Source organism: Thamnophis elegans, chromosome 7 (genome assembly GCF_009769535.1).
Source record: "Thamnophis elegans isolate rThaEle1 chromosome 7, rThaEle1.pri, whole genome shotgun sequence".
NCBI lineage: Eukaryota > Metazoa > Chordata > Lepidosauria > Squamata > Colubridae > Thamnophis > Thamnophis elegans.
Window position 1 is genome coordinate 7,667,431 of NC_045547.1, and position 16,113 is coordinate 7,683,543.

At 45.6% G+C, this 16,113-nt stretch overlaps 1 protein-coding gene across 2 annotated transcripts in view; it reads left to right on the top strand.

Moving 5' to 3' along the window:
- The first annotated feature begins 9,857 nt into the window (after positions 1-9,857).
- Positions 9,858-16,113, top strand: part of LOC116511362 (enoyl-CoA hydratase domain-containing protein 3, mitochondrial-like) — a 32,510-nt gene continuing 26,254 nt past the window's right edge. Inside the window, exons 1-2 of one of the 2 annotated variants that reach the window (XM_032221316.1) lie at positions 9,858-10,056; positions 15,950-15,979. In XM_032221316.1, coding sequence (XP_032077207.1) covers positions 9,887-10,056; positions 15,950-15,979 — 200 coding nt within the window. In that variant the 5' untranslated portion in view covers positions 9,858-9,886. Of the gene's footprint in view, positions 10,057-15,949; positions 16,072-16,113 lie in introns of both variants that reach the window. The other variant, XM_032221315.1, reaches the window with a different exon arrangement.

The window sequence follows — 16,113 nt, forward strand, 5'->3', positions numbered from 1 at the left end:
TCCAAAATCCCTTCTTATATTCTGACTTAGGACAGGTTGTTTTTGGATGAGACACCACCTGGCAATCCCAAGGCCACAAGCCAGAGCAGAAAAGCTTAAGGGACTTTCAAGAATTCACAAGGAGTCCAGTTCAACTTGAAGGATGCTTTATCTTTACAGACAGTCCTCAATTTACGATGGCCATTTATCAACTGTTCACAATTACCACGGACCTTTCAAAAGCTACTTGCAATCCGATTTCTAAGTTACAATGGCCACACAATGACTCCTATGTTGACAGCAACTGGGTCACCTTTACAACTCTTTGTAGCATCTTTTGACCACAATTTTCAATGTTTTACACCAGTTTCCGGCCAAAAAAGCCATAAAATTAATTTGCTTAACCACAAGTGTTCGCTTAATGACCAGTGTTTCCTTAATAGCCAAAAAACCCAGAGACAGTCCATTCATCAAAAATAGCCTTGTGATACTTCAATTTATGACTACAATGATTTACAACTGTCATTCCAGTTGTAAATCAAGGACCACCTTTATTGTTCAATGGTACAATAATGTGCAGTACTGATCCCATGCATGTTAATCAAAACCAGCTTTTTTTTAATGGAGCTTCCTCTCTCTCCAGGAAACATAGATGAGGCTGCAAGAGCAAAAACTAAAAATCAATCCCTTTCAGGAACACAGAATTAAGCTGAAAGAGTTCTTCAATAAACTTCACACAACGCACTCCTCTCCACTTCATTTAAGGGCGACCTTTCTTGGCAACAGAAGTTGGAAAGGCTGGATTTTTTTAAAGACACGCCAAACTTCAAGAAATGAGGCACTGGTGGCTTCTCATTCCCAAACAGGCAGCAACATATTCAACGGGCCAAATCCCAAAATCCATATAGGAAGGAAGGTCAAAAACATGAACTGTCAGCATCTTTCTAGGTGAAACCAAATAGCACCCAGAGCTAAAATCTCAAATTCTGCTGAGGATTTTGGCTGCTGTTGTTGTTTTTGAAACAGAGCCTCCCCCACCCAAAACTAATAGACAGCTCCCTTCCTAAACAAGAAGGGCATTCAGACGGTGTTAAACACAGCTCTTTTTTTTCATTCTCAGAGCCTTTTAAGATGGGGGGACTTCAACTCCCAGAATTCCCCTTTCCCCCCACCAGCCATGCCCTCTCTTCTTCCACTGACCTGCTGTCAACCCATTCATCAAAGGGCAACTCCCTGCCCATCTTTTGACGGTTTTTCCTTCTTCCTCCTCATGAGGAAGCCTTCTCTCAATAAGAGAATATTTGTAGGGTTGAAATTGGGTGGGTGGGCTTGATACTCCTTGAAATGATCCTTGAAATGGGGGGTTGTCCTTGAGGGGGTGGTTTTCTTGCAGACGTCTCTTGACCCAACTTTGTTGTTGTTAATTGCGAAGTCGTGTTCGACCCATCGCGACCCCATGGACAACCTTCCTCCACGCCTTCCTGTCCTCTACTACTATCCTCCAGAGTCCATTTAAACTTACGCCAACTGCTTCGGTGACTCCATCCAGCTTCCTCATTCTCTGCTGTCCCCTTCTTCTTTTGCCCTCCATCCTTCCCAGCATGAGACTCTTCTCCAGGGAGTCCTTCCTTCACATTAGGTGGCCAAAGCATTTGAGTTTCCTCTTCAGGATTTAGGACCTTCTAAAGAGCAATCAGGGTTGATCTTCTCTAGGACTGACTGATCTTCTCTAGGACTGATTGCCTTGCAGTCCAAGGGTCTCGCAGGAGTCTTCTCCAGCACCAGAGTTCAAAATCCTCCATTCTTTGGCGCTCAGCCTTTCTTATGGTCCAACTTTCACAGCCATCCATTGCAACTGGGAAAACCATAGCCTTGACTACATGCACTTTTGTTAGCTGGGTGAAGTCTCTGCGTTATAGTCTGCTGCCTAGATTTACCATAGCTTTCCTCCCCAGGAGCTAGCCTCTTTTAATTTCTTGGCTGCAGTCCCCATCTTGACCCAACCACCGGTAGGTAACATCATCCATGCTAGATGGGAGTGTATGTTTGTGCTCTCAGTTTTGTATCCATGCCTCAGGGTAGCACGGATGACATTACCTAGTTGGGTTCCGAAACGTCAGTCTAGACTAGTGTTTCTCAACCTTGGCAACTTGAAGATGTCCGGACTTCAACTCCCAGAATTCCCCAGCCAGCATTCGCTGGCTGGGGAATTCTGGGAGTTGAAGTCCGGACATCTTCAAGTTGCCAAGGTTGAGAAACACTGGTCTAGAAAACATCCAAGCTCAGACCTCCCCCCCACAACACCCTTTCCCTTCCCAGGAGGAAAAGGGGGAAGGAAAGCCCCCAGCCCCATCATTCCCTCTCCTCTGCACACACCCCTCCCTTCAGAACCCGACTTCCCTCCCCCCTTCTGCCCAGCCCAGCCTCCCTGTAAGGCAAGCATAGCCCCCTCCCCACTAAGTTGCCGTGGCTCCCCTGTTTGCCCCCCCCCATCCCGCACCCCGATCACCTTTGAGGATCCCCCCTGCCCGCTCCCCTCCCCCAAACCCACCGTGAATGGAGGGCAGGGGCGCCTCCCCCTCCTCAGGGCCGGAGAGAGGGGCAAGCCTCACCCTGCCCCACGCCTCCCTTGAGGGGGAAGGGCCCAATGCCGAAGAAAGGGGGGCTTTCCCCGCCCTCGGCCACGCCCCCCCGGGCCGCCGCGAGGAACCACCACGACCACCCCTCTTTCCAGGAATGGAACGGTCCACTTTGCCTCCTCCGCCCCTCTCCACACTGGCCGGATCCAAAGCACAAAGGGGGGGGGAAGCGGCTCCTCGGGGGGGGGCTTCCTCAGCTCCCCCGTCCTCTCACCTCGCCCGCCTCGGCCTTCACCTTCTCCCCGCGGCTCCGTCTGCCTTCACCGCCGCCCCGCGGTGGTGCTTTTCCCAGCTCAGCGGCCGGGACCTTGGCCTCCAACCAGGAAGTGGCCCGGTGTGACACCTACTCCTCGCTGCCATGACAACGCTCCCCCGCCCGCCGGGGCTCGGGCCAGGGAAAGCCTCGGCTCTTGGCCGCACGCCGCCGCCTGGCAGCGTCGAGGGCGTTCCCAAGCAGGGCGCCATTTTGCATTCCAAGGAGGCTACGGCGGCCGGCAGGGGTGAGACAAGCTCCCGCTTTCTCTCAGCCCCGCTGCCATCTTCGGTCAAAAGCGAGGCGAGGCTCCGCCTCTATGCGCGAAGAGGTGCAGGATTTTATTCGGTGTGGACTCCAATTCCCAGAATTCCTTAGCCTACCATGCTGGATGAGGAAACCTGGGAGTTGAAGTCCACCCGCCTTAAAGTTACCTTGTTTGAAAAAGAGTGAGCTAAATAAATGCCTCTTAAAATAAAGTTAAATAATTCTTACACAGTGATCGGAACAGCATGCAGGAAGAAAAATGATTCTAGCTAATTTTAGAAAAGGCTGGTGTTTCCTTCTGTTTTGAAACCTTATTTTATTTTTATTTATCTGATTTGTCAAGCATGTAGGAGAAAACAAGTACAAGTATGAATATAACGTATACACATATAAGCAGCAGGTATACATAAGAAATGAGTACCTTGCCTGAATGTTAATCTTTGTCTTGAGCAAAGATTAATATAATCATGGTCTTATTTAACCCACTATATCTGATATTGCATGATACACTCAGCCATCAATGGGAGCACAGTGTAAATCAGTGATGGCGAACCTATGACACGCGTGTCAGTGCTGACACGCGTAGCCATTTGGGGTGACACGCACAGGATTTCATGCGATTCATCCTCGGCTCCTGCACGGCCGCCGAGGATGAAAGAATCTGTGCTGGAGGAACGGGGGGGGGGGGGGGGACGGGTGATCTCCCCCACCCACACTCACTTACTGTATCGCCGCCGCCCCTTTCTGAGCGCAGGGGCTGCTGGTAAGGCGTGCGTGCCGTGAGCACACACGTCATCAGCGCGGCGAGGGAGGACCCGCAGGAGAGGAGCATGGGAACAGTGCACGCCTCTCTCCAGTCAGGCCGGCACAGAGAGTCTACTCCTGCTTCCAGCTCCACGTCCTCATCAACATGCCGCTCCGGCCCACCCCCGCTATGAATATTCATATTCTTCGCCCTCGCGTCACTAGGAATATTCATAGCAGGGGCGGGCTGGAGCGGCATGTTGATGAGGACGTGGAGCTGGAAGCAGCCGACTCCACAGCCCTGGTTCACGGCACCCCAAACAAGTTCAATAATATCAAGGGCAACATACGAAATCGACTGATGAACAAAGAAGTTACTAAGCAGGTATGTTAAATAATTTGTTTTTGGTTTATTAAATACAATTATATATTGCAATTATACATTTTTGTAGTTTAAACTATAAATTGCGCAAAATTATGTTTTTGTCGAAGTGACACACAACGCGAGTTATGCTCGATTTTTTGCCGATTTTTGACACACCACGCCAAAAAGGTTGCCCATCACTGGTGTAAATACAGGGGTCTCCAACCTTGGCAACTTTTAAGATTTGTGGACTTCAATTCTGGGAATTGAAGTCCACAAGTCTTAAAGTTGCCAAGGTTGGAGATCCCTAGTGTAAAACACAACTTTGGATATGGACATTTACACACTGAGCCTGGCAATAGGTAACCCCCAGAGGGGTCTATGACAATTCGCCGCGGCCAACTCCCCATAGCCAACTTGTCACTGTTGTCCCCAAAACTGGGCTCTTGCTAGGTGTCCAAGCAGATATGTCACCCGGTCACAAGGTGTGATGTAGAATTATACTTTTATTTTGGTACCAAGATATAAGGACTCCAGTTTGAAAAGCTAACCAAGGGCCAAGATTAGGATCTTCCAGCAGTTTTTATAGTCAAGGGATGGTCACATTCAACCCTTCGCCCTTCCCCTTAATATAATGCATGCATAACAGATAATATTGATTGGTTATTTGGATTTCAGCAAAGCTCCTTAATTGCCTGTAGGAAGTTATCACCCAGCCCTCTCCCAGAAAAATGAAATATCCTAGGAAATATTGAAAAGGCAGAATATTTCTCTGGATGTGAAAAGAAAGAAACATGTTTTAAAAGACAGAATAGCTGCCTGTAGCTTCCTGCCTCCACCCACTTTGTCAATGGGCCATTAAGAAGGCCAAGCTAGTCCACTTTACATAATAAAGGCTTCTCCACTGCAGCTCCAGGGAGATGGGATTAAGGCATGATAATATTGGCCCTTTACTCAACTGACCACATTGCATCTGAGAACTCAACCAAACCTGGATTCAAAACACAGCCCAGAGAGTTGCCCCTGCATGGCCCTATGGGAGTCTGACAACCAATCAGAATACATTTCTTACACAGGAACAGGAAACAGAGAGGTGGGACTGAACAGGTTATAAAAAGCCTAGCAAGCCCCTCCCTCAGCCCTTCTCTTCTTCTCCACCAACATTGAAGCATGAGATCACCTTTTCTGTCCAGGGCTCAAGCCATGTGGTCTTGTCCACCAATAAACCATCTTTCCAAGCAGCCTCCATGTGTCCAGTGTCTTTTTCCCCACTTGGAGCCGAACCCAGAAGGACATTTCTTTCATCATGCCAAAGCAAATAAATGAAGACAAGAGAAAATGTCTTATCAGAATTCATATGCCTCACTCTCACGTCCATTCCATCCACACCGGGGTCCTATCTCCTCTGCTCCCCAGGGCCTCATCAGTGCATGCATTCCATCATCTGATCCTTCACCACTGTCAACTCAATGCGGGATAACTCGCCACAGCCCACCCGCCATGCGACAACTCACCCCGGGACACAAGGGACACTAATATCGACGAAAGCATGGAATAGAATCATTAAAGAAAGCATGCAAAAGGAGGGACAGAACGAAATGTGAATGGCAAAAAAGAAACTAATTTTTATTTATTTTAAATTGTAGGAAGTTATCACCCGGCCCTCTCCCAGAAAAATGAAATATCCTAGGAAATATTGAAAAGGCAGAATATTTCTCTGGATGTGAAAAGAAAGAAACATGTTTTAAAAGACAGAATAGCTGCCTGTAGCTTCCTGCCCACTTTGTTAATGGGCCATTTAAGAAGGCCAAGCTAGTACACTTTACATAATAAAGATTTCTCCACTTCAGCTACAGGAAAGCATGATAATATTGGCCCCAACTGACCACATGGCATCTGAGAACTCAACCAAACCTGGGTACAAAACACATCCTAGAGAGTTGCCCCTGCATGGCCCCATGAGAATCTGACAACCAATCAGAATACATTTCTTACACAGGAACAGGAAACAGAGAGGTGGGACTGAACAGGTTATAAAAAGCCTAGCAAAGGCAAAGCCTATAAAAAGCCTTCTCTTCTTCTCCACCAACATCGAAGCATGTGATCACCTTTTCTGTTCAGGACTCAAGCCATGTGGTCCTGTCCACCAATAAACCATCTTTCCAAGCAGCCTCCATGTCTCCAGTGTCTTTCTCCCCACTTGGAGCCGAACCCAGAAGGACATTTCTTGTATCAAAATAATTAAGAGTGTTGTTGCCCCGTGGTGAGTTTGCCGTGGTACGTTGGCCCATTCCGGCCCCAGAGAAAGGCAATTTCTCTGCTAAGCTCCTACATCACGCTCGCAATGTTCAATCTGGAAGAGAGAGAGAGCGCACTCTAACAGTGGTTGGGGTGATGCATGTGTGAATGCAAACCAAGAGATCTGGTAGGTAGGGCGAACAGATTTCAAAGCAGCTGGAATTTGGAGTGACTGACAATGAGCAGCGCCCAGATTCAATCGGGGAGCCCAGAATGGGGGAAGCATTTTCAAGAGTAGAAATGGAGCCCCTTGCCCCTCCCATAGGGAAGGAATCCACTGAAATAAAGTCTTATCTCTTATGGAATTGCTGGAGTCCACCTGCATTAGAACATAGCAGGGCACAAAAACAGGAGGGAAACAGAAACTCCACTGACCTCTATGGATCGGTGAGTCAGTGGCAGCTAAACCTGTATAACCGAAAGGAAACAATACACCTCTGGCCGAAACTTCTGGCACCTTCCCTTGGGTATCTAAGAGCACATTCCAGAAGAAGGCGATGGCAAACCACGATTGACATATTGTTTATTTATTTGCTAGCTCATAACCCAGCGTTGCCCGGGTATTTATTTATAGGGGGAAAATATGTCCGGACCAAACATAATTTCTAATGATGGATTTTCTCCCTTACCAGAGGGAGCCCCCTTGTGGAGTACTGGGAAGCCATTACCATGATAACTCCACTGCGCTGTGCAGTAGAAGCCATTTTACGGCAGTACAGTAGAAGCCATTTTAAGGCACAACAGGCTGTATCTTAACAGAACACACTCTCCGAGGGGAGTTAGGGGTGTCTTACGCCCCACAGCATTTGTATCAAAAGAGTAAGTCATCTGCGTACCAAGTTTGGTTGAAATTGCTTGAAGCGTTCCAGAGTTGGAACGTACACACACACACACACACACACACACACACACACACACACACACTTACTTATATATGTATATAGAAGAAGATTACATTCATATGCTGTCCATTTCTCTACTCAAAGCAACTCTGGGTGGATGATAAAAAATAATTTTCATTTTTTTAAATGATAAATAATTAAAATAAAATTTATTTATATTTATATATCAAATTTGGACACCGCCCATCGCACTCACAGAGCCACTATGAGTTTGGTCTGACGGTAGAAATACTGGGGTAAAATTCATATTTAAGATTCTTAAAGTGAACATAACAAATACAAGTAGTCCTCAACTTACGACAATAACGAAGCCCAAAATTTATGTTGCTAAGCGACACATCTATTAAGTGAGCTTTGTTCCATTTTGCAACCTTTCCTGGCCCAGTTGTTAAGGGAATCATTGCAGTTGTTAAGTTAGTAACACGGTTGTTAAGTGAATCTGGCTTCTCCGTTGACTTTGCTTGTCAGGAGGTCCTCAAAAATTGATCCAGTGACCCCAGGACACTGCAACCGTCATAAAACATGAACCAGTTGCCAAGTGTCTGAATTTTGATCATGTGACCATGGGGATGCTGCAAACAGTCATAAGTGTGAAAAACAGTCATGAGTCACTCTTTGCTGCAGTGCCATTGAACTTTGAACAGTCACTAAATGAATTGTTGTAAGTTGAGGACTACTCGTAAAGACTTTTCTTTTGCTTTTTTATCTTAACTTTTTATTTTCCATTTTCATAACATAGAATCACATGTACACTATTACATAGCCAATATCATGTTGTGTTAATTAATAATTACATCAGTTCATCTTGCCATCAACTCCCGGAAAAAAAATAAAAATAAAAAGAGAGCTGAGGTGGCGCAGTGGTTAAATGCAGCACTGCAGGCTACTTCAGCTGACTGCAGTTCTGCAGTTCGGCTGTTCAAATCTCACCGGCTCAGAGTTGATTCATCCTTCCATCCTTCCTAGGTGGGTAAAATGAGGACCCGGATTGTTGGGGGCAATATGCTGACTCTGTAAACCGCTTAGAGAGGGCTGAAAGCCCTATGAAGCGGTATATAAGTCTAACTGCTATTGCTAAAAAAGAAAAACCAATTATTGGCTCTTCTGCTCTCCATACACCATATTTATACCTTATCCAACACTTTCTTCTGCCTCTCTCCTCCCCCTCCCTACCTCCTTTCTTCCCTCCATCATCCTTTTCTACTCTACTTCCCCTTCCTTTCTCCTTCTTCTCTCTCCCCTTTCCACTCCTCCTTATTCTCATCTCCCCCCCCCTTGCCCTCTCTCCTATCCCTCTCTTCCTATCTTTCTTCTCTCCTCTGCTTCCCACTCTTCCTCTCATTCACTTGGTGTATTTCAGCTTCTGAGCAAACTCCATTCTGTGTTGATGGTATTTATACTTCCATTTCAATATACGTAACATATCTTTGTTTAAAGAAAATAACAGAAGACAATATACATGTACAATCATATTACTTTAAAACCTAATACCCCTCCTCAAGCCTAATATACTTCCCTCCCTCCCACCTTCCCCCCCCAACCCCCCTCCCCAACCTTCCCTCCCCTGATTTCCCAGAACCAATACAAGGTATAAGTCTTCCTAGTCTTTTCTTTTAGGCTTAGTGTAGAAAGAACTTGGAAAAATAATGAGACTTTGTTCTTTATATGTTTTGGCAGCAGTGAGAATGCTATATGTACAAAAATGTACATTTAATTCCCAAAACGGCAAATGAGCTGCGCTCCTGAATTTTGTCCTTGTGATTGGGGGGGGGGGGGGGGAATGAAACACTGACTTTTTGATCGGATAAGTTTGTTGTTATAGAAATCGCTAGCACATTTTTAGTATGTAATAGTAAAAAGCTGAGGCTATTATGTTATTATCTTATAATTCTACTGCAATAAAAAAAAGTTGGAAGTGAACATTTTTTTCTTTTTTCCTCTTTACTTTCCCCTTTTTTTTCTCTTTACTAGTTTCATTTGAAGTCACCAGAATTTTATATCTTGGATAAACTTAGTAAAATGATTCAAGGAGCAGAATTTGGTTCGGTGGTTAAAGCATCAGGCTGGAAATCAAGAGACTGCGATTTCTACTTTCGCTTTAGCCATGAAAGCAAGGCCGCTGGGTGACCTTGGGCCATTGTCTTTGAAAGTGCGTGGCTCATTCTTCCACGCGTGATGCAAAAAACCGCGCACGTGCGCAAAGAAACACGCATCTGGCTCACGCGCCCCCTTCTGCCCGATCGGACTGGATTCCTCAACACAAGCTTCCCTTGCAACCACGGCTAGCAGGGCGGGAATCACCCAACAAAGAGCAAACCCTGCGCGAGTTTTTCCCCCCGCGCGGAGTGAACCCTGCCAGAAACGCGGCTCTTTTCCTCCACGCGCCGTTCCGCGTCTGGCCGGCAGGGGTCCCCATTGAGCAGCTCCCTCTCTACGAGCCATGGCCGCTGCAGCCGCCCGCGGAGGGCTTTGCGGGGCGAAGCTGGCGCGGCTCGTCCTGGGCAGCCGGGCTGCTTCGACCGGCACCCCCGCAGCTCCAGCGCCCGATGGGCAGCGCCAGCAGGAGCAGCAAGGGAAGCTCACCCGCGTGTGGCAGAGCGAAGGCATCAGGTTGGGCAGAGAATGCAAAGCCCCGGAACTTCCGGGTTAGAATAGAATAATAGAATGATTCGGCTAGGATCGGATCGGATAGGATAATAGGATAGGAGATAGGAGATAAGATAGGATAATAGGATAGGATAAGATAAGATAGGATATAGAATAGGATGATAGGATAGGATATAGGATAGATAATAGAATAGGATGATAGGATAGAATAGGATATAGCATATAGGATAGGATATAGAATAGGATAAAGAATAGGATAGAATAATAGGATAGGATAGGATAATAGGATAATAGGATAGGATATAGCATAGGATAATAGGATAATAGGATAGGATAATAGGATAGGAGATAGGCGATAGAATAATAGGATAGGATAAGATAGGATATAGAATAGGATGATAGGATAGGATATAGGATAGATAATAGAGTAGCATGATAGGATAGGATAGAATAGGAGATAGCATATAGGATAGTGTTGTAGAATAATAGGATAGGAGATAGGATAGGATAATAGGATAGGATAAGATAAGATAGGATATAGAATGGGATAATAGGATAGGATAGGGTGTAGGATAGGATATAGAATAGGATAATAGGATAGAATAGGATAATAGAATAGGATAGGATAATAAGATAGGATAGGATAATAGGATAGGATATAGGATAGGGTAATAGGATAATATGATAGGATATAGGATAGGATAATAGGATAGAATAGATAGTAGGATAGGATAATAGGATGTAGGATAGAATAGGATATAGCATATATGATAGGATATAGAATAGGATAATAGCAATAGCAATAGCAGTAGACTTATATACCGCTTCATAGGGCTTTCAGCCCTCTCTAAGCGGTTTACAGAGAGTCAGCATATTGCCTCCAACAATCTGGGTCCTCATTTTACCCACCTCGGAAGGATGGAAGGCTGAGTCAACCCTGAGCCGGTGAGATTTGAACCGCTGAACTGCTGATCTAGCAGTAGCCTGCAGTGCTGCATTTAACCACTGCGCCACCTTGGCTCTTCAGATTCATAATAGAATAGGATAGGATAATAAGATATGATATAGGATATAATAATAGGATATAGGATGGATAATAGTATATATAGGATAGGATAATAGGATAATAGGATAATAGGATAGGAAAGAATAGAACTGGAACAGGAGCAGGAACGGAATAGGAATAGAATAGGGCAGGACTGCCCTTCTCCCTGTAGCCCCCACTTGCCTTGGGGATACCCCTCCCTTGGCAAGCCCGAGACTTGGGTTTTGCAACTACGGGTTGCAAACCTGGAGGATCTCCAGCACCAGCGAGTGTTTGGGATGGGATGAAGCTGGAGAAGGAGGAGGAGGCGTGCGTGAATTCGCAGATGTGTGAAAGCACAGCAGAACTCGGTACCAGCTGTTCCATTCTAAGCTAGGATGTCCAAGTTGGGCTGCCATTGTGGGGGGGCACAAATGAAAGAGCGTCCTGCTCAGATATATAGAAGTGATCGGGGGGGGGTGGGGGTGTTCCCCTCTTGCTTCCCCGAGAAAAGTTATAAAGCGGTGTTTTTCAAAGCCGTCCCCTTTTAGAGGGCCTGGACTTCAAATCCCAGAATCCCTCAGCCAGCTTTAAAGCCAGGCTGCTTTAAAGGGGAAACGCTCGCAATGATTTATTTATTTATTTATTTATTGCCCCGATGGTAAGTAACATTGCCTTACTTACTCACTGGGTCCAAGGTCCTGCAACTAGACACAAATCCGGAATCCGGAGAGGGCTTGGCATACCCTTGGCAAATGAAATAGATTTTGTGTTTCTATAATTCTGGAACGTTGCTGCAATGGATCTGAGTTTTCACAATGGGCGTATATACCCATAACTTGTCTACATCTGAAAGAGGAATTATAATTATGATCGGTTTTAGTACAATTCAAGACGGTGTACATATGTTTTCCCCTCTTATTTCCCCACAATAACAACAACCCTGTGAGGTGGGCTGGGCTGAGATCAGGACCAACCCAAAATCACCCAGTGGGCTTTAATAGCCAAGGGAAGGCTAGAAGCATTCTGACAGACACACAACACACACACCACCTGATAGCACCTTTTAAACTTGGAGTGAGCAACTAGGTTAATGGGGTGACCTGTGGCCTTCGGTTCCCAGAATTCCAGAGCCAGCACGGCATTCTGGGAGTTGAATGGAATTCTGGGAGCTGAAAGTTCATTGCTAGTAAGTTGTCTTAATTGCGTAAAGGTAAAGGTTTCCCTTGCATATATGTGCTAGTCATTCCCGACTCTAGGGGGCAGTGCTCATCTTCGTTTCAAAGCCAAAGAGCCAGCACTGTCCAAAGACGTCTCTGTGGTCATGTGGCTAACATGACTAAACACTGAAGATGCATGGAACGCTGTTCCCTTCCCACCAAAGGTGCTCCCTATTTTTCTACTTGCATTTTTACATGCTTTCGAACTGCTAGGTTGGCAGAAGCTGGGACAAGGAACAGGAGCTCACTCCATTACACGGCACTAGGGATTCAAACTATTGAACTGCCGACCTTTCTGATGGACAAGCTCAATGTTTTAGCCATTGTGTCCCTATGTAAGCTACTAAATTAATTAAACTACTAGACATACCCCTGAAACCGTTTTTCATATATTTTAGCCTTCAATTCCCTAATCATCTTTGTTGCCCTTCCAATCATTTTGTTGCTTGAAAAAATAACTGCTCTGCATAAGTGTCATTTAAAATCCATATTCTTAGGTTGGCAGAAGCTGGGACAAGTAATGGGGGCTCACTCTGTTACGCAGCTCTAGGGATTTGAACCGCTGAACTGCTGACCTTTCTGATTGACTTAGCCACTGAGCCACTGCCTCCCTTCTTAGTTGCCTACTCCTGTTTTATACCAATGCATCTTTTTCACATGCTGTAATGACTGGGTCTACACCATGTACCGTGTTTTCCCGAAAATAAGACAGGGTCTTATTTTCTTTTGAAACTCCCCCCCCCCCCGAAAAAATAAGCACTTGGCCTTATTTGCAGGGAGGTCTTATTATTTTTGAGGTGCAAATTGTCTCTGCTTTTTAGTATGCTGAGGTCAAGTTCACCTACTGCAAATTAAGCAAGCAGCTTTTTTCAAAAACAGCTTCTCCCCCGCAGCACAATTAATTAATAACTAACAGTGCCTAAACAAGAAATTCCTTTTTGGGAAATGTGAAGATAAGGATCAGTTTCTAAATCAGTGAGCAAAGTGAACTGGGCACAAGGGAAGGTAAGCAGGAAAAGAGATGAATTAATAGTGGATTAAATTTAGAGTGGAGGAAACTGTTGAAAAAGTGATTCAGAAGGGAGACCCAATTTCTGGCTCTCTTTTTGAGATGACCTCAAAATCAGTAAAATCCACTTGGCGAAGTCCATTTGCAAACCATGCCTTGATTTGGTTGGGGTGGGGGGGGGGCAAATCACTTCCTAGGCCTCTCATTCAGAAAAAAAAATGTTCTCAGCTTGCAAATCTATTTGATCTCAATCAGCGAACAGCAAATACAAGAGCAATTATCAGTTATTCAGTCCAGGAACCAAATTGTTTTCCTCTAAAGTGCTTTTGTGCCTTATGTAGGCCAGGGGCATCAAACTTGATTTCATTGAGAGCCGCATCAGAGTTGTGTTTGACCTGGAGGGCGTGGCCATGGTGGCCGTGGCCATGGTGGGTGTGATGGGCGTGACACAGGACTCGGGTCTGGGTCACCTGTGGTGGCCAAGTGCTAAGGGAGGACATCCCTGAGACCCTTCCTCACATTATAATCTCCTTCCTTTCTTCCTCCCTCCCTCCCTCCCTCCCTCCCTTCCTTCCTTCCTTCCTTCCTTCCTTCCTTCTTTTGGAAGAAATGTCCTCCTGGGTTCAGTTCCAAGTAGGGAGAAAGATACTGAAACATCCTCTGCTACCAAGTGTTAGGTAAGCTCCCCGTTGGGAGAGCGAGTACGTTCAGCGAAGCATTGTGAGAGTTGTGTTGGAGAACACACAAACCAGCATACAGAGACACTGCAGTTTAAATAGGCTTTTATTTTCATGGAAATAGAGGTATCAGAGTCCATCAAACAGCCCAAGTCATACACGGATAAGACAGTCAGTCATCAATGTCTTTCAGTTAAAGGATAATCCAAATAACATAGTTCAGAATCATATAAACAGTCTGGTACCTAAAGTTTGCTAGCACTTGCAAAACTTACAATAGCTCACGGCACTTTCTAACAGCCAGCTTCCAAAACACTCAGATCAGATCAGCCCAGCATCTAATGAACAGAGAGCTAACAGTCGTTCTGGCTCCCTCTTATGGCCGATTGAGGAAAACAGCAACCAATCACATTTTACAGTATGATTTAAAGAAACAGGTGCAACATTGTTACATGATTTATATATTGCCAACCCAACCGTTAGAATTATATTCCTAACAGTAGCTATTTGGAAAGATGGTTTTAATGGTGGACAGGATCGCATGCCTTGAAGATGGGAAAAAAGTGGGGGAAGAGATGCTGAGAGTTCCTGGGTTTTTATACCTTCTCTGGGCTTTTGAATTTGAGCTTGTGTTCTGATTGGTTGTCAGACTCCCATGGGGCCATGCAGGGGCAACTCTGTAGCCTATCCTGAGTCCTAGGCTTGGTTGAGCCTTGCTGGGTGATGTAATCTTCCCAGGTGCCATGGGGTGAGATGGGTAGAGGGCTAATCCTACCTCTGTTGGATCTTGGGTGAGGGCATTTGCCTATGAATAGACCTAGCTATCTCTTTATCTCTTAAGTGTGGGCATCTGCTGTGAGCTATTGAGGAGGGTGAGGGCTATTAAGAGTGAGTCTCTTTCCTGCCTAAAAACATGTTTCTCCATTTCTCATCCAGGGAAATATAATATTCTGTCTTTTCAATATTTCCTAGAATATTTCATTTTTCTGGGAGAGGGGTGGGCGCTAACTTCCTACACATCCTTCCTTACTTTTCTTCTTTTTCCTTCCCTCTTCATTCTCTTCTCTTCTTCCTTCCCCTCTTTCCTTATTTTTCCTTCCTTGCTCTCTTCCCTTCTTTTTCTTTGCCTTTCCCTTTCTCCTCCCCTCTCCCTTCTTGCAGGCTCAAATGCAAAAGGGGAAACCTTTTTCCTTTCCGATGCCCCCTGTGCCTCTGGTCAGCAGGCACTGCGCCCAAAAGCCAGAAGGGTCACAGACGCGTTTAATCATCCTACAGGAGGGGTGGGGGAAATCGGCCGTGAAGATTTATGTCGCGGGGCAACACCCACGACTTGGCAGAGGAGGAGAAATGGTGGCATACAGATAGAGGCAACTGGACTTTCTGGTTTTTCTTTGAAGATGTTTCGCTTCTCATCCAAGAAGCTTCTTCAGCTCTGAGAGGATGGTGGGGAATGGAAGGATTTACAGTATATTCCTTGCAAACAGCTGATCCTTTGCATACTTTTGGATCACGGACAGCCATGACTAGGGATGACTGAGAATCTCTACAGATGTTTAGCTTTACAATTTGGGATGGGCACCCTTGGAATGGTATGGGAGGAGGAATGGATTTCCAGAGGGGAAAAAATTGCAGACTACAGGAACCATTTGCACCACTCAGGTGACCCTGAGGACAGAGATAAACCCCCAAGTGCTTCAAGGACCCTCTAAAAGGATGCAAATGGTCAGCTGTCTGCAAGGAGTACAAATCCTTCCATTCCCCACCATCCAGTCAGAACTGAAGAAGCTTCTTGCATGAGAAGCAAAACGTCTTCAAAAGACGGGAAAAAAAACAAGAAAGTCCAGTTGCCTCCTGAAAAAGCACCTTAGGGACAACCATGGTCTGGATGACGGAGGATCTCTACAGATTCTCATTCATACTAAACTGCTTTCCATGACAGCTTATAAGCATTCATTTTTCTTTACAGGAATATTGTCCTGAGCAACCCTGGGAAAAGGAATGCGCTCTCTCTCGCCATGCTGAAGTCCCTCCGTCAGGATATTTTGCAGGATATTGAGAGCATGGATCTGCGCGTCATTATCATTTCAGGTAGGTTGTTCATTCACAGCCGAAAATGAATGAAGGTGGAAT